This window comes from Notolepis coatsorum, assembly GCF_963971535.1.
Source record: "Notolepis coatsorum genome assembly, chromosome: 1".
Classification (NCBI taxonomy): Eukaryota; Metazoa; Chordata; class Actinopteri; order Aulopiformes; family Paralepididae; genus Notolepis; species Notolepis coatsorum.
The window spans coordinates 149,798,647-149,816,279 of record NC_140165.1 but is presented as its reverse complement, the minus strand read 5'-3'; the positions used below and the strand labels follow the sequence as shown (position 1 = coordinate 149,816,279).

The 17,633-nt window shown below is 47.9% G+C and overlaps 1 protein-coding gene across 1 annotated transcript in view; it reads right to left on the bottom strand.

Moving 5' to 3' along the window:
* The window catches only part of hmcn2 (hemicentin 2), a gene marked incomplete at its 5' end in the record, with an annotated part of 94,763 nt that overhangs the window by 66,845 nt on the left and 10,285 nt on the right, over positions 1-17,633 (bottom strand). The window contains 18 exons of the mRNA XM_084318209.1: positions 1,309-1,468; positions 1,777-1,936; positions 4,456-4,568; positions 4,937-5,081; positions 5,176-5,303; positions 5,469-5,564; positions 8,039-8,233; positions 8,908-9,066; positions 9,225-9,338; positions 9,919-10,046; positions 10,382-10,523; positions 10,926-11,201; positions 11,725-11,846; positions 12,941-13,085; positions 13,198-13,461; positions 14,064-14,184; positions 14,284-14,390; positions 14,523-14,694. Coding sequence (XP_084174335.1) covers positions 1,309-1,468; positions 1,777-1,936; positions 4,456-4,568; positions 4,937-5,081; positions 5,176-5,303; positions 5,469-5,564; positions 8,039-8,233; positions 8,908-9,066; positions 9,225-9,338; positions 9,919-10,046; positions 10,382-10,523; positions 10,926-11,201; positions 11,725-11,846; positions 12,941-13,085; positions 13,198-13,461; positions 14,064-14,184; positions 14,284-14,390; positions 14,523-14,694 — 2,747 coding nt within the window. The remainder of the gene's footprint in view (positions 1-1,308; positions 1,469-1,776; positions 1,937-4,455; positions 4,569-4,936; positions 5,082-5,175; positions 5,304-5,468; positions 5,565-8,038; positions 8,234-8,907; positions 9,067-9,224; positions 9,339-9,918; positions 10,047-10,381; positions 10,524-10,925; positions 11,202-11,724; positions 11,847-12,940; positions 13,086-13,197; positions 13,462-14,063; positions 14,185-14,283; positions 14,391-14,522; positions 14,695-17,633) is intronic.

The window sequence follows — 17,633 nt, the reverse complement described above, 5'->3', positions numbered from 1 at the left end:
ACCTACCAGGAGTGCACACAACCAGGAGCTCACATTACCAGGAGCTCACACTACCATGAGAAATGAACTACTCTTCAGACTCACCCATCTCCAAACTCCAGAGAGAGGGTAGACTGCTCATTGCAGAACAGAATGATACAATGTGACACATTGTACTGTTTTTATTGTGTGCTTTTATTAAATGTTTATGTTTTTATGTTTTATCCTATGTTTGTGGACTTGTACAGCACTTTGGTCAACTTTGTTGTTTTAAATGTGCTTTATAAATAAAGTGGATTGGATTGGATTGGATTGGATGTATATCTTATGTTATTTATGGTGAGAGGGTAGCCTGCTTGTTGCAGAACAGAATGATATATGTATATATTATGTTATGTACGGTGAGAGGGTAGCATGCTCATTGCAGAACATAATGATATATGTATATTATGTTATTTATGGTGAGAGTGTAGCCTGCTCATTGCAGGAGAGAATGATATGTATATATTATGTTATTTATGGTGAGAGTGTAGCCTGCTCATTGCAGGAGAGAATGAAGTTCTCTCTACTTTTCCGCAGGCTCTGAGAGCGTAAAGCGTGGTGGAGTGAGGGGGGTTGTTCATAGAGTTGTGTTATCCTCATCAAATAGGACTGGTTAAGAGTCAAGATGTTGTTTTATGGCGGAGGAACCCCAGGGAACCTGAATGTCAAGCAGACAGGACTTGTATCTCTTCTTCAGTCTGTCGTTTTTTTCCGTCCCCTCTTCTCTGCACACAACCCCCCCCCATCCCTCCGCAATTCCTTCTCCCTGCCCCCACGCCAGCATATCTGATTCAGCCACCACCACAGCTATCAACGCCTGTCCATCATCTCCTCATCCTCTATACCTACTTAAAGCCATTCAATCTAGCCCAAAAGAGTCTCCTTGTCATCTATGAAGTCTGTTTCCCTGCAGCAGTATGTGGGCTAGACGTCCTCAGCCAGCCTCCCTGTCTGCACCCAGAGTGACCACACTAGAGAGCCGGGGGGAGCAGTGGGCCATGTGGGACCAGATGTTCTTCTTCAGAGCTCCCCCAGCTCGGCACATAGCTCTGCACTGCACTGCCGCGTCCGCCTGCCTTCAAACGGCACCACTAAATGAACTCCAACTGTGAATGGCGGCGTTGGATGGCAGCCGGCTTCAATCAGAGTCCCTTGTAAAAAAGGAGTGTCTCTGTTAAGTCCGATGTAAGGTAACAGCCGTGGCATGGTGAGAACCCTGTCCTTTATTGGCTGTTTACCTGTTTTACTGCACTATTGTTACATTGTGAAGATAAGACTTCCTCTTACCAGGCTGTGACGGGAGGGATGGGCTGTCCATTCCTGCTCCATGTGACCAGAGGAGAGGGGTTGCCCTGGACCTCACAAGGCAGGATGACCTCTGACCCAACCTCGGAAGCCATCTTCACCGTGTTGTCATGGCCACTCACACCCATTATCTTGGGCATAGCTGGGGAGAGGTGGAAATAAGAATTGTGTCTAGACGGTTTCAAAGTCACAACAATAACATTCAAAAAGGACCCAAGTGTATTTCCTGTTGCAATGTTAGCTAATGCAATAACTGACAGGGAATACATCTGGGTCCAGACTGTTACCTAGCAACATCATTTTGTTTTGCCCTTTGGCCATTCTGCTAGTATTTCAAAAGCTAAGGAGAGATTTGGCCTCAGAACCTCACCTTTAAATGGTCATTGTTATTTTTAATACTGAAAAACATGTCTGTGTTTGGGCAGATGTGGTTGAATGTTTAGGCCTTACTGTTGACACTTAGTTGGATTTCTCGGCTGGCATAGCCCACAGAGCTGGTGGCTGTACAGATGTAGATGCCTGCGTCCTCGGCGGTGGGCTGGAGGATGTGGAGGTATCCATCAGGGTCAGACTGAGGGGAGGAGCGGTCTCTAGGTAGGGGTTGTCTTCCCTGGGGGGGGACAGAGCAGGCAGCATAAGGTTAGACACACGCTACAGCACAGGGGCCCTAAACTCGGCTAAACTAGGTTAAAAGGGCTCAAAAGCCCAACAACTCATGTCTAACATAATTAATCCCCCCATCCCGCCCCTTTCCCCCCCTTCCCTCAAACTCTCCCTCTCTCTGACACACATATGGAAATATACGGTAGCCTGCAACACAAGTTTTCCTTTCTACACAAGATGGCTTTTGCAGATTCACTTTAAACTGACAAGAATAAGAAATCTACTTGACTGTAGTGCACTTATCTAAGGATTTGTGGAACAAAGCATGAAAAAAACATATTCATTGACACTCTGCTATGATATGCAGGGTGAAAACTAGAAGAATGCACTAAGTAGAATGCAGACTCCATCAAGGCCTAACAGTCACCTCATGTTGCAGTTACTTTAAGATGCAACATTTTACTGGGAAGATGACAGAAACAATAGTAGTAGCCAATATTGCCAGTCTCAACAGACCCAGGCTATAAATCCATATGGTGGCCCTAGAGCAGTGGGACTTTTTAATGTCAAGGACCCCCAAATGTATATGCAATTGGCCAAGGACTCTTATTTAATAGGTTTGTGTCCCAGGAACCCCCACCTAAGAAGGGATTTGCTGTTGGATATGGTTTAACCAAGAATTCCAGAACTGTTCATACTGATAGCAGAGGAGAGAGCATAGAATAGTTATACACTCTCTCACAGTAATAACTTCTAGTGAAGAAAATATGAGTGCAATGAAACTATTCCCCATTTAGCTGGGGACCCCCTGGAACCCCCTTAAGGACCCCCCTTTGAGAACCACTGCCCTAGAGAAAGGGTCATGGGGTCGCCAAAATCTATTTAGTGATAGAACAATATGGATTTTAGCTGATACCAATACGATTAATAATACATTAAAGCACATATATCACACAGATCCTCAGCTATTATTATTACAAAAGATTTGATGACAAAGGGAAACATCATACAACGAATTACACAGGGCATATACTTACATTTTTCTGTCAACTAACTGTTTTGAAATAAATCCACTTGGGTCCTTTGCTATTTTAACCCATTTGTGTGCTTAAAAACTTAAAATGGAGTTATATGGTTCTTCATCTGAGGCATGACTGGATTATGCCACTATGAGGCCCCGGGGCAAGACAGTACTATGAGCTCCCCTGTCCCTCAGGAAGGAGACATCAATATTAGGCTCCTGGGGTGCATGGTCCCCAGGGAAGAATCTTTTCAAAATACAGTTCTGGAATACACATTTCTGCTGCCTTTTGATGAAGGATATCAGACTAAATTGGTGCCCTTGTACTTTAAACAGTATATACTGGGCCCCCTTCAAATAAAATCACGTTTGCATCCACACACAAACCTGGGGCTCTCTGGGACTTTGGTAGTCCAGGACGCCTGATGGTCTGGGGAATTTTCCCGGTATTCCCAGTCAGTAAACCAGGCATGATCTGAGGTACTCAATTCGTTGTATAACTCATTTGATTTAATTCCAAATCTCCTCACCAGTATGGAATGACCCACCAGAACCCACCACTGTGGAGGGACTTTACTCTACGTTAGTTACGTTGGTGTTTCTTTTGACCACATCAAATATGATACTTTTAAATAATTTATATAAATGGATCACAGGTTTGATCCCCACTAGATCACAGGCGTTTTCAGGCCGGAGGGACTTTTTCATAGTTCAGGAACATTTTGTTGTGTTCACACTGCAGGAACTGAGGACGATCAGAGTTCCTGAACCCTGTTTTGAGGTTGTGTTTTAGCTCCCATCTCCCAGCAACCATGAGTGATGCAAGTGTACAGTGATTGGTCCAGACGTCAAGTTCATGGTCTCAGACTAAGCGTGGACATGCCATGCTAAAATCAACCTCGTATTGTAGTTGAAATACCTATGCATTACATTTTTCAAGCAAATCTCTTAGCTACATCAATATTGTGCAGTCAGAACAGTCTCATATTTGTAGGTTAACTATTTAAAGTTAGCTAGTGGCCATTGTAACACTCTCATCTTGTTATAAATCAAGGAAATGCTTAGTTGTAAGTTGATCAATCTAGTGAGATCTATGCACAGTGGATCTATTAGTTACAACAGGATTGTATAAGTTAAGCAATGTTGTTGAGTTTATATTGTGAATGTTATTTCCAATGTTCACTATTTGGACAAACTGGAATGCAGCCAAGCTTTCTCACTACAAGCCCAGCCACTTCTCCAGGGAAGACACAGCAGAAACATGTTGGCTTGCGTCACTTCAGTGTTCCTATTGGTGATGTGAATGCAAACAGAAAAAAGCCCTGAAGGTATGTAGTTCTCGAGGAAGATCCCCAGTGGGTAGTTCCTCTTAGGGAGTCCCCAGAATGCTCAGAAAACGCCTCATGTTTTTGAGAAACAGAAACTTGACCATTAGTCATTCATGGGATGGGGCCAAACCTGTCATTAACAGAAGGAGATTTGGACTGAAAAGTATGTCATCCTACCTTAGACCAGACAATAGTTGGCTTGGGAACTCCGCCAGCTTCACACGATAGTGCAACGGCTGCGCCCTCGTTGGCTATGTAGTGGTAGGGACCAGCGCTGATCTCAGGGGGAACTGTGGAAGAAGTAGGTCACAAATACAGCTGTCGGACTGGCCATGGACAAGCATGCCCATAGAATTATCACAGGCCTTCATCGGCGGCATCAGTGTTCAAGGCATTTCTTCATTACAAACTGATGATGAACCCTAATCTGGCCTGTCTGTCATCATGGGCCAGTGTCGAGAGAATGACCCCATTCATCAAAGCATGCTGTAAATGAAACTGTCTCACTATGATGACAGCGGGTGGCCAAGTCATTGATGTGTTGTTGTTTTTAATGCTGAGTCAGCGTATTCTTGGCCCGTCTAGATGGGCCTCTAGTCTCCAATCTGGAAAACATTTACAGGGAGTTGACAATGGAAATTTACACATGTTCTCTCACCATGGACCTCCAGGCTGATTGTTATATTCATGGAGCCTGCTACGTTCACCGCTGTGCAGACATATATCCCAGCATCCTCTCGAATGGTTCTCTCAACATACAGGCTGCCATCACTCCTTAGGAAGGTCCTCCCACTCAGCCGCACCTACAGTATAAGGAAGAAGTGACTACTGTGTTGAACAATGACAGATATTCCGTATGCGTAATATGCTTGAGTATTTAGTGTTGCCCAGTCTTACAGGTTTTCCGTTGTGGGACCAATGTCTATCTGGAAGGGGTATTCCATCCAATAGCATGCAAGGAATGCTCAGGGACTGACCAATCCCGGTGGTGATAACAGGGGCGCCTTGGGCCAAAACAGGGGGCTCTGTGGATAAAAGGCAGGGATATCATTATACATCAGCAGAGATCTAAAAATACCAGACAGCTGCTGTGGAAATAGAGCAGGAGCATTTGAAACAGTCAAGGCTAGAGCCAACGATGGGATTGTTCACACTGTTTCTCACACATTAAAGCACAAAGACAAGCCTACCCAGTCCAGTGACACTAACTCTTGCCTCTGTCCTGATGCTCCCAAACTGGTTCTTGGCCTCACAGATATACAGTCCTTCATCGTCCAGCCAGACACCTGAAAAGCACACAGTCTCTTAGCACAGAGGACATTTCTCAAAACCAGATATACAGAAGTGTGTGAAGTAGTAACCATGATATCCATACATAGTGTACACATTGAGAAAGGATGGCAGATATTTAAAATAGATGACAAGTCTACACTAACAACATATATATGATTCGGACTCAAAATAATCCACCATAATCCCCCGGGTATTATTGGTTTGACTGTCCTGAAATAGTATGTATAAATAGGACATAATGGAATGAAGGTTTGGTTAAGCTGCCTGCCTGCTTGCCTGCCTGCCGACATGATGGCAGATCAACATATTAATCAATGTATGAGTGTGGATAGTTCAGCTTATGTTTAAATAGCTGACGACAACATCTTTATACAGTGAAAGTTAATAGTGAGGGACAGAAGGGTTCGTGTGAAGGTGACACAGTACCGTTAGACACACTATCTCAAACAACGGCAGGTGAAGAAAGAGCCATCTGTAACAAATCAGGCAAATCAGGACAGACTGCAGCCACATTATGGAGCCAGTGGTGGAAGTGTTATACTTATCCTTGCAAATACCGTACTACTGGATATTAAAAAGAATAATAAATGACGAAAAAAGCTGAGACTGAGACAGAGGGGGTATATAGAGGCATGCTAGAATGCATAATCTGAGCACAAAACTTAAAATACATGTTATGGGGACCTCAAAGACGTACTTAACTTGTTGAAAAGGACTACAACATGGGACCTTTAAAGGGGGCAATTGCGAGAAGTCTAAATTAGACTGGTATGGTCCTTTAAGAGATTTCTCCAAGCAGCAGGGAGGGTGAAGTCTGTGAGCAGTTCCCCAATGGGACCTGTCCATGGTCCTGAAAGCGATGTCACAGGCCCCCTTTGTACATAGAGGATATTCCTCTTGTGGTTTTATCCTTGAAGCTAGCGCTCCTCTTATTAGTCACTTCAGCTAAGAGAGTGAGCGTGAGTAACCTACTGTATGTGCTCTGTCAGTCCCTGCTGATTGTACTCTCATCAGGCATGACTTGAGTGGAGCGGTGCTGAAACCAAACCCAGCCTTTGTACCTAAGAACATTAACAATTCTTTAAGGTCAAGGGTTATTACCCTTGGATGCCTTTCTACCGCCTAATCGTTGCAGTGAGGAAGATAGAAAGATACGTGTACAGTCGCTGTGTTTGATCCGAGCGGTGTCATGCTAGATTAGATGCGCACACAGGACGTTTTGGAAGACGGATCAGTTGTTGAACTATTTTGGAGGAGCCAACATAGATATCAAACATAATCGAAACAGAGGTTGGCCCACTGGATTAAAGACACAATCAGTCTGGTTTATTCTAGTTTGGGCCAGACCCTTCTGCAGTATGTCAGGGCACACTCGACCAGGGCTCTCCTCTACGTCAGTGGAGCTGCACGCGGGGCTAAGTGTGAAGAACATGCTTGGCGGCACGTTGGCGTCCTCTTCCTTCTCGCAATCAGTGTTGGAGCTTGCGAAGAAGTGAGGGTGCATAGAGGGCCCCTGGAAGTGTACGGTGGTGATGTACTTATGTAGGATTGGAGACCCTCTCGTTTCCACTTTATGGAGTGAATGTGAGGTAAGCTGTACAAGGAGTCTAGCTCAGCCAGCTGTTATCCTGCTTGAAATGATGTGATATGTGTTTGGGTTCATGGCTGCTTTTTATATAAATGGCTGCTTTTTTATATAGCGCTTTTATCCAAAGCGCTTTACAATTTGTTACTCACATTTTTACCCATTCACTCACACATTCACTCACACACCGACGGCGGAGGCAACCATGCAAGGTGCCAACCTGCTCATCGGGAGCAATTAGGGGTTAAGTGTCTTGCTCAAGGACACATCGACATGCTGCCCGGGAGGAGCGGGAATCGAACCGGGAACCTCCGGATTGCCAGACGACTGCTCTACCTCCTGGGCCACTGTCGCCCCATAAAGTTCAGTGGGAGGTACTCCTTCGCATTATACCCATAGTGCTAGCTTTGAAGCAAATTGCTAATAATACATAACAATGGTTTACGGATGTAACTCTAGTGGGCACGGTGGTGCAGTGGTTAGCACTGTTGTCTCAAATCAAGAAGGTCCTGGGTTCAAACCCCAACAGGGGGCCTTTCTGTGTTGAGTTTGCACATTCTCCCTGTGTTTGCATGGGTTTCCTCAGCGTACTCCGGTTTCACCCCACACCACAAAAGACATGCATGCTAGGTTTCCTGCCATTGCCCTTGAGCAAGATACTGGCATTACAACTGAAGTCGGTCCCCGGGCGCAATCATATCCTGTTGCATTCCCTCGCTTAAGAAAACGTTTACTGAATCTGATCCGCAGGGCTGCTTCTTTTCTATATATATATATATATATTCTGTCCGAATTTCAGTCACGCCACTCAGACACTGCAAGGCAAACATTAAGCGAACTGCAATAGGCCTCTCTGTTGTTGTGACGGTGTTAAAGACTCACTGTATATCAGAAGATTTCCATTCTCCAGCTGCATGGTTCTACTGTGGCTGTCCGTCCTCGTGAGTATACGCCTGCCATCCTGTCTGCGCCAGGTCACAGTGGGCAGTGGGAACCCACGGGCGACACAGGGGAGTGTTATGTTTTCCCCGACATTCGCTGTGACGTCGACTGGTGCCTGTGAGAACAGCGGGCCCGCTGTGGTGGGAAGATTGGTAACAGACGGTGAGCTTCATTGTCAAGTTTGTTGACAATATGGGGGGGGGGGGGGGGTCTATGTGAGTGTACACTGGAAAATGTAGGGGGGATACTATTCCCCATTCTTTTTTTGTATCCACTTTTTCTCCTCTTTTTTTCAATTTTCTCCCATCCCAATTCCACTGTGCCAATTCTCCCCTCCCCTGTCCTGAACGTTGCTTGCATATGCCCCCCACTGGCCGGTTGTAGGGAGGATAGAAGCCTTGCATCACCTGTCCCCTCCGATACATGTGGAGGCAGCCTGTCACATCTTTTCACCTGCCAGCGCGGACTCTCATTGGCCAGGTGTAACGTGTGGGAGGCTCACACTACCCTCGTCATTTCCTGTCTCTGCTGTGCAGGCGTCCCCCAACCGACCTGTACGAGTCGCTGTCCACAACGTCCAGATTACCACCCATCGACTTCCACCCGCTAACTCTGCCAATTGAGTTAGTATGACGGCTGGCCCAAGCCGGAGGCAACGCCGACAGCCGGAGTCGAACCCGGTGTCTCTTGCGTTGGTGACGAGCGCAATGTCCGCTGCGCCACCCAGCCGCCTCCCCACTATTCCCTATTCTGTAGCAAGTATTATTCATAACCTACAGTAAGTGCCGACTTAGAACAGCGGTCCTCACCTCCGACCTCCAGAATGACATTGGCAGAGGAGGTCCCTGCAGAGCTGCTAGCCACACAGCTGTACTCTCCAGCATTGATCTCCTGGACCCCTCGGATCTGCAGAGTCCCACGGTATACATCCTGCTGAGCAAAAGGAGCGGAGCCCATCTCGAGATGACCTGGAAACACATACAGTGAATACATATATACAATCTCAAACCCACCCTCTCCAATCACAACTGTTGCTTCCCTCGGACAAAGGTCAATTGGTCTAGCGTGAATATTACATCCAAATGTTAAATGTATCTATTGTTTGTGATCAGTGACCAGCATTTACCTTTGTGCCACTGGACCAGGGGAGGCGGGACACCTGTGGCTTGACACTCCAGCGTAGCATCACCACCAACGGCCACCTGAACAACCCGCTGCACCACTGTTATACTTGGTGTCTCTGGAAGAAAAAAAGCCAAGATAGACCCTAACTAATAAACATGATCAAAAGAAAAGAAAAACATCTACCAAATGACTAGGCATGCAAACACTGCTGTATGTGATAATAATAGCGCAAGTAATGTGAATTTAAATCTGTAAATTGACTGGGCAGCAGCCAGGCGTTGGGGTAAATATAGAAGGTGCGTTGACATTTCACACACACTGTGCATCAACAGAGCGGGGACAGACGCTCGAGAGGGAGGAAGACAGCTGAGCTGGGAGGATGAGATGATGCGTCCTGCCAGGCTGTCGCTGTTTTGACAGATCAATGTTGTTAAAAATGACACTGGGAAACAACAGGGTGTACGATACCGGCATTCCCCCGGGGAGAAGCTGCCATTGCCTATCACTGTGTTGGAGACAGGGCGATATGTAACACTGTCACCCCCGTGGTGCCACTCCGTGACACTACAGAGCACCACCGGTGCTGTGAATCAGTCAGGATCTTCCTTCAGATCACACAGAGACAAAGGACGAATCTCTTCTCGCTTCTCGAATAACGAGCTCAACCTCCCGTCTACAGTCACATCCCGGCTTACCTGCATACGTGAGAGAGGCAGATTGCGAGCCGGTCCCGGCGTGGTTAGTGGCCAGGCATGTGTAGTTCCCAGCGTCCTCTGGCAGGGCCTCTCTGATGGTCAGGACGCCATGCTGGTTAAGACTCAACCTGCATCACGTAGGACAAGATATTGTCATCTGTTTGGAATTCATGTTTGTTGACTCTTTGTTGATTACATGCACAGATGTCTCGGCGAAGAAAAGTCTGGACTGCCAGAGGCAGATTTTTCAAATCTTTGTATATGCATATTCGTCATATCCATCATATAATTGACTACGGGTCTTGGACAAACATACTGTGTTGTAAAATGTAAATCAGTCAAAAAGAAAGTGACACAAACGAGATGGCAATCGGTGTATTTCCAGTTTGCGGTTACGGATGAATGGAAGGAGTCTCGGAGGCCTCTGTGCCGGAGGTGTTGAGTGGGCAGAGAGTTCCTTTACCTCGGTCGATTAGTGAGGAACATGTTTCCATGACTCCAGAAGAGCTTGGGAGGGGGGGATCCGGAGGCTGAGCAGACGAGGCGGATCTCGTCCCCCAGGGAGAAGGCCTGGCTCTGGGGGCTGACGAGCACAGAAGGAGCCTCTGCAACGGAAACAAGCGGAGGAGGAAACGACAGCTGATGACTCAACACCTTGTCACGGCTGTACGATAAGTCATTTAAATAACACAGCTCTACTCATCCGGGCTAAGCCTTAGTCTGCATCACTAAACTCGACATCGTGGTGGCAGATCACACAGCAAGGGAGCGTGTTTCAAATTTGTCTGGTTGTTTTTAAAAACGCGTTACAAGCATCTGAGACCATGCCCGCGTGATAGAAGCCGCAATTTTCAACATGCATACATTTTGGGCTGATGTGAAACACGCTCTGAAGCTGTGGACCAATAATGGAAACCAGATGACAGAGGGCCTGAGGGGGGTATGGGGGGGGGCCACAGCGTGTTAAGCGCTTAAGCAGACGACCTGTGGCTTTTCAGCTACACTACCTGGGACGAGGAGCCACACAGCGATCCTGCTGTCCCCCTGGTTGTTGGTGGCCACACAGTGGTACTCCCCCGCATCCTGCTGCTGGACCCCGGTGATCTGGAGGGAGGAGGAGTCCGGGAGCAGCCTCACTCTCCCCGAGCGGGCCGCCATGACACGGCCGGCCCGGCTCCACGTCAGGTTGTGCCGCATGGTGCCCTCCACCCGGCAGGACAGCACGGCCACTGCTCCCACGGACGAGCTCACGTTGACGGAGGCTTTCAGGACGGGAGGGGGCTCTGTCTCGTTGGAAAAGCATCAAACACAAGTGAGATCAAAAAGGCATTTCTGAGCAGTGAACAAACAGTCCGGGAATAGTTTACTCCCAATGCAAATGTTTGGAGTCGCTTTGTCAGGAGATGTTTTGTATCAAGTTGACGTTTTTAGCTATTAATCTGAGATAGGGTCTGTTGGAAAGTATTTCAAAGCTTTGGTAAGACTGAGATATACGAGTACAGGAGGAGAGACAGGAAGTTTGTGCCAGTATGTCTGTACGTGTGTGTGTGTGTGTGTGTGTGTGTGCGTGCGTGTGTGTGTGTGTGTGTGTGTGTGTGTGTGTGTGTGCGTGTGTGCGTGTGTGTGTGTGTGTGTGTGTGTGTGTGCGTGTGTGCGTGTGTGTGTGTGTGTGTGTGTGTGTGTGTGTGTGTGTGTGTGTGTGTGTGTGTGTGTGTGTGCGTGTGTGCGTGTGTGTGTGTGTGTGTGTGTGTGTGTGTGTGTGTGTGTGTGTGTGTGTGTGTGCGTGTGTGTAGTTATGAGTCATACCTCTCACAGTCAGCTGGCTTACAGCACGTCCCAGCCCTACGCTGCTCTGCGCTACGCACTCATAAGGACCCTCATCGTCCCCAGAGGCGTGGGCAATTTCCCATGATGCTCTGGCAGAAGTCCTGAGGACAAAGATGTGAACAGGTGTTTGATGATGACAACAGGATCCTATTTTAGATTACATATAATTAACCCCTCTGGCAAACACTGAGAATAACGTTCACCCTGAGCCAGCTGAGTAGGGGTTTCTGGTACAACTTCAGCTACTTCCAAGGTGCATAGAGAGGGGAAATAAAGTTGAGAGGTCAAAACTCCAGCAACACTTTTCGCAATTATGCCACAATAATGTGGAACGCCCCACAGCCGTAAAATAATGTGAATCCCTACCCTCCTTCAAAACCTCTCTCAAAGAGCACCTACGGGTGGCTGCAATTAGAAACTGGCCCCGGTAAATTTCCAAATCCCCCCCACCCACCCAACCCCCTCCAATGTACAGTTTCTTCCCCTTCTGATGTATATATTTTTTTATGATCTCTTTTTCTTACACAGTACCGTATATTTGTATGTCATAGATGTCTTGATGAATTGAAAATGGAGGACCCTTATGTAAACAAGACGAAAGTCTTTTTCTGGTCTTCATCCTCTTAGCAGTTGTTAGTATTGAGCCATACTGTATTGTACCCATTCTGCAATCTGTTAATAAAGTTTTCAAACAATCAATCAATCACTTCCAAGGTGCATAGAGAGGGGAAATAAAGTTGAGAGAGGTCAAAACTCCAGCAACACTTTTATTAAATATATATGAACACGTTGAGTCTAACAATAAAAGTTGTTCTATATGCTAGAAGTGTTGCTGGCATTTTGACCTCTTTAGACCATGAGTCACTCCATGAACGTAACTCAAAACAGAGCGTCAGCACTGAGCAAGAAAGCACGCTTTGTTAATTTTCCAGGATGACACAATCAAATGTGTTATATATATACAAAACCCACTGTGTATACCAGCGTCCTGATTGATGAACCAATCAAATGCAACAGAGTCGACTGCCGATAATGCTTAACAGACCCACTAAATGGTAACAGCCCACTGCATCTCACTGAGTGACCTAATTAGTGGTTTTTACAGTGGGCTCTGGGTGCATGAGACTGTAGCATCCAAGAATGTGGGCAAGCCAAGCATTATAGAGTGCTCAGCAAATCGAGGAGAGAGACTCACTGAAAAACCTTCTCCTCTCCGAGGGGTCTCCCACTTCTGGTAAATCGCAGCCTATAGGGAACATCGCTCTGCACCGAGCAGCCAATCACAGCAGGCTGCATGTAGAAGCCCCTCACCACACTGGGCATACTCACTGCCGGGGGATCTGTGGAAAGGAAGGAAACAAAGGGTCAGGGGTCACAAGGCAGATTGATGATGTGTGAACCACACAAGAGAGTGGTTATGGTGGTGGGGGGGGGGGGGGGGGGGTGTCTTGCCTGGAATGATGTTGGTGTAGGAGACGCTGGACAGCCTCTGGAAGCGGTATCCCTCCTCGTCTTTCCCCGTCACCTTAATGAAGAAACTCTGAGTCGGGGTGCGGAACTCTGGGAGACTCCACAGTCCTCGGCTGCCAAGGTCAGAGGGCATGGGCACTGGAAGAGTACGTAGGGAGCGTCCTGAACCTGACACCAGCTCCACGTGGCTCAGCTGACCCGGGGGCTTCAGGCCCGTACACTTCAGCAGAACATGGGCTGGGAGTCCTGACAGAGGATGAAGAACCACCATGAGTCAACATCTATCTACACATAGCCTCAGTCAAAGACGATTTAAGAAACACACACACGCTCACACGCTCACGCACGCACGCACGCACGCACGCACGCACGCACGCACGCACGCACGCACGCACGCACGCACGCACGCACGCACGCACGCACGCACGCACGCACGCACGCACGCACGCACGCACGCACGCACGCACGCACGCACGCACGCACGCACGCACGCACGCACGCACGCACGCACGCACGCACGCACGCACGCACGCACGCACGCACGCACGCACGCACGCACGCACGCACGCACGCACGCACGCACGCACGCACGCACACACACACACACACACACACACACACACACACACACACACACACACACACACACACACACACACACACACACACACACACACACACACACACACACACACACACACACACACACACACACACACACACACACACACACACACACACACACACACACACACACACACACACACACACACACACACACACACACACACACACACACACACACACACACACACACACACACCCAGAGGTCAGTAAGTACACAGCACCTTTTATTGGCCTCTCTCTGGTCTGGTTGAACTCAGAAGCAGGTATACTGGAGAAGCCGGCCCTAAAGTCCAAATTGCTGACACCTGTTACCCTCAGAGTATGGCGCCCACTGCAGCTCACCTGGGCAAACACAGTACAGTAAGGTATTCGGTTGTCCCTTAGCCATCAGGTGGTTTATACTGGTCAGAAGGATGAAATTAAAAGCAATGGTTTTAATACCTTCAGAGTCCAGGCTCCAGGTCTGGGGAACTTCATGTTGACAACACGTGCTGAGTTGGGGATGTTCATCAGCTCTGTGAGGCCTTGCTCCACACCGACAATACGACCTACACAAGAAAGACAACATGAAGAGGAAATATCAGAATGTAAAGAAATGTCTTCGTCTGCATAATGGCAGTCAAAACTATTATTCAAATATTTGAGAAAGAACATAGTATAGTATTATATGGGTGGTCTACCGAGTGGATCTCGAAGCTCGATCTGTGGCGCCGGTCCACTGAGTGACACGGTGACCTCTCTAAGACTGGGGTCAAAGGGCACCTCCCATGTGTTGTCCTGGGCACTGTCGTGGTTGGAGGACAGCAGGTTGACCTTCAAGGCCTGAATGGTCTCCTCAACCCACTTCAGAACCTGGCACAGGAAGCGAAGAAGAAAGAAGAAGAAAAAACGCCATATCAGCATCTTTATGAAGCAGAATATCATTCACAGCTGGACCAGGAAGGGCAGAACAACTGCTTGGTAATGAGGCCGGGCCTGTCAAAAAAGAACACTGTCGGGGACCCCCTCTCTCAGCCTGTCAGGGACCCCCTCCCTCTGCCCTAGAAAGACAAGACAAGGCCAGGACAGGAAGGATGTGGCTGTGAGTCTGTGGCCTTGCCCCTCAGACATCCCCCCTCCCCTCCCCAACCAGGCAAGCTGCTCTTTGTCTTCGGTCCTCATGCCTCCATCGTTGGAACTATTCCTTGGGGGGGGATTTTGCCTAAACAAAGGAAAAGTGAAACAGCTTGACTGTCAAAATGATAACATACAGTTTTCTGCGCTCTTAAGCGTGAATTCCCAGCAGACTATCTCTCACCATGAAAAGGTCTGTCAAAGGTCTTGTGGTCTGCTTCCCAAAAAACACTGCTTTCGTGAATCATATGGCTCTGTTCCTCGGAATAGAGAACTGTGGGGGATGTGTGTGTGTGTGTGTGTGTGTGCGTGCGTGTGTGCGTGTGTGCGTGTGTGTGTGTGTGTGTGTATGTATGTATGTATGTATGTATGTATGTATGTATGTATGTATGTATGTATGTATGTATGTATGTATGTATGTATGTATGTATGTATGTATGTATGTATGTATGTATGTGTGTGTCTGTGGGGGGGTGACTTTGTTTCCATCATACCTTATACGCTATAGATATTCCCATTTTGGTTTATCAGTCAAATTGGTTGCAGGGGCTTGAAATGGCAGATAAGGATGGAGAGGAGTGACGTGTTGGGATTACGTCTCAGAGTCATTATCCACCTCTCGGAGCGATTACCTAAAGCCTGAAGTCATGGTGGACAGCTTGATTATATTTAATGGCAAGGGCAATCATCACCTAAGAGTACGATTTTCCCCCATGACTATTATAGAAGGATATTTGACGATATAGAATTCCAGGTTTTGCATGTGCCTGACCCCTCTGGGCAACATCATTCTTATAGTATCAATAAAGAATGTAAAAATATATATGCCTTTTGTTTTCTCTATGAGGAAGAGCAAACCCGCAACACACAATTTCATTGCAGCAACCACACTTGACCAAACTTTTTCCAGATTCTAAATGTTTAAACATTAAACAGCGACTGTGGTCCAATATTTTGACCTTGTAATTGGTAGTGCAGACATTATGACTGCGTTGTGTCCCGTCGTAAAACAAACTGAAAGCATTACCTTGTCTGTACAGTAGGCCCTCTGAGGAACGGCCCAATACAACAACACATCTTCATATATTTAGGAATAATGGAGAAGATTGGAGCGAGCAAAGGCTTTGATAATTTAATTAGCAGGCATCCCCTTTCTGTGTATCGGCCCACTGGGTGCTGACAGCAGCTGGTTCCTCTCGCCATTTATAACTGGAAACAGCTGTAATGGCTGCCACATGTGTGTGCAACCATCCCCGGCAGAGCAGGAGACTTCTTAGAGGTGACCTACATCTGCCCTCAGGACAGCATTAGGAGAGGGCTGAGTATTAACCTGCCCTCAGGACAGTGTCCGTTTCACCCGCAGCATTAGGAGAGGGCTGGGTATTAACCTGCCCTCAGGACAGCATTAGGAGAGGGCTGGGTATTAACCTGCCCTCAGGACAGCATTAGGAGAGGGTTGGGTATTAACCTGCCCTCAGGACAGCATTAGGAGAGGGCTGAGTATTAACCTGCCCTCAGGACAGCATTAGGAGAGGGCTGGGTATTAACCTGCCCTCAGGACAGCATTAGGAGAGGGCTGGGTATTAACCTGCCCTCAGGACAGCATTAGGAGAGGGCTGGGTATTAACCTGCCCTCAGGACAGCATTAGGAGGAGAGGGCTGAGTATTAACCTGCCCTCAGGACAGCATTAGGAGAGGGCTGGGTATTAACCTGCCCTCAGGACAGCATTAGGAGGAGAGGGCTGAGTATTAACCTGCCCTCAGGACAGCATTAGGAGAGGGCTGGGTATTAACCTGCCCTCAGGACAGCATTAGGAGAGGGCTGGGTATTAACCTGCCCTCAGGACAGCATTAGGAGAGGGCTGAGTATTAACCTGCCCTCAGGACAGCATTAGGAGAGGGCTGGGTATTAACCTGCCCTCAGGACAGCATTAGGAGAGGGCTGAGTATTAACCTGCCCTCAGGACAGCATTAGGAGAGGGCTGGGTATTAACCTGCCCTCAGGACAGCATTAGGAGAGGGCTGGGTATTAACCTGCCCTCAGGACAGCATTAGGAGAGGGCTGGGTATTAACCTGCCCTTAGCACAGCATTAGCACAGCATTACCTAACCTGGGTATTAACCTGCCCCCTGGGTATTAACCTGCCCCCTGGGTATTAATCTGCCCCCTGGGTATTAATCTGACCCCTGGGTATTAACCTTCCCCCTGGGTATTAATCTGCCCCCTGGGTATTAATCTGCCCCCTGGGTATTAATCTGCCCCCTGGGTATTAACCTGCCCCCTGGGTATTAATCTGCCCCCTGGGTATTAACCTGCCCCCTGGGTATTAATCTGCCCCCTGGGTATTAATCTGCCCCCTGGGTATTAACCTGCCCCCTGGGTATTAATCTGACCCCTGGGTATTAACCTTCCCCCTGGGTATTAACCTGCCCCCTGGGTATTAATCTGCCCCCTGTTGTATTAACCTGCCCCCTGTTGTATTAACCTGCCCCCTGGGTATTAACCTTCCCCCTGGGTATTAACCTGCCCCCTGGGTATTAATCTGCCCCCTGGGTATTAACCTGCCCCCTGTTGTATTACCTGCCCCCTGGGTATTAACCTGCCCCCTGGGTATTAATCTGCCCCCTGGGTATTAATCTGCCCCCTGGGTATTAACCTGCCCCCTGGGTATTAACCT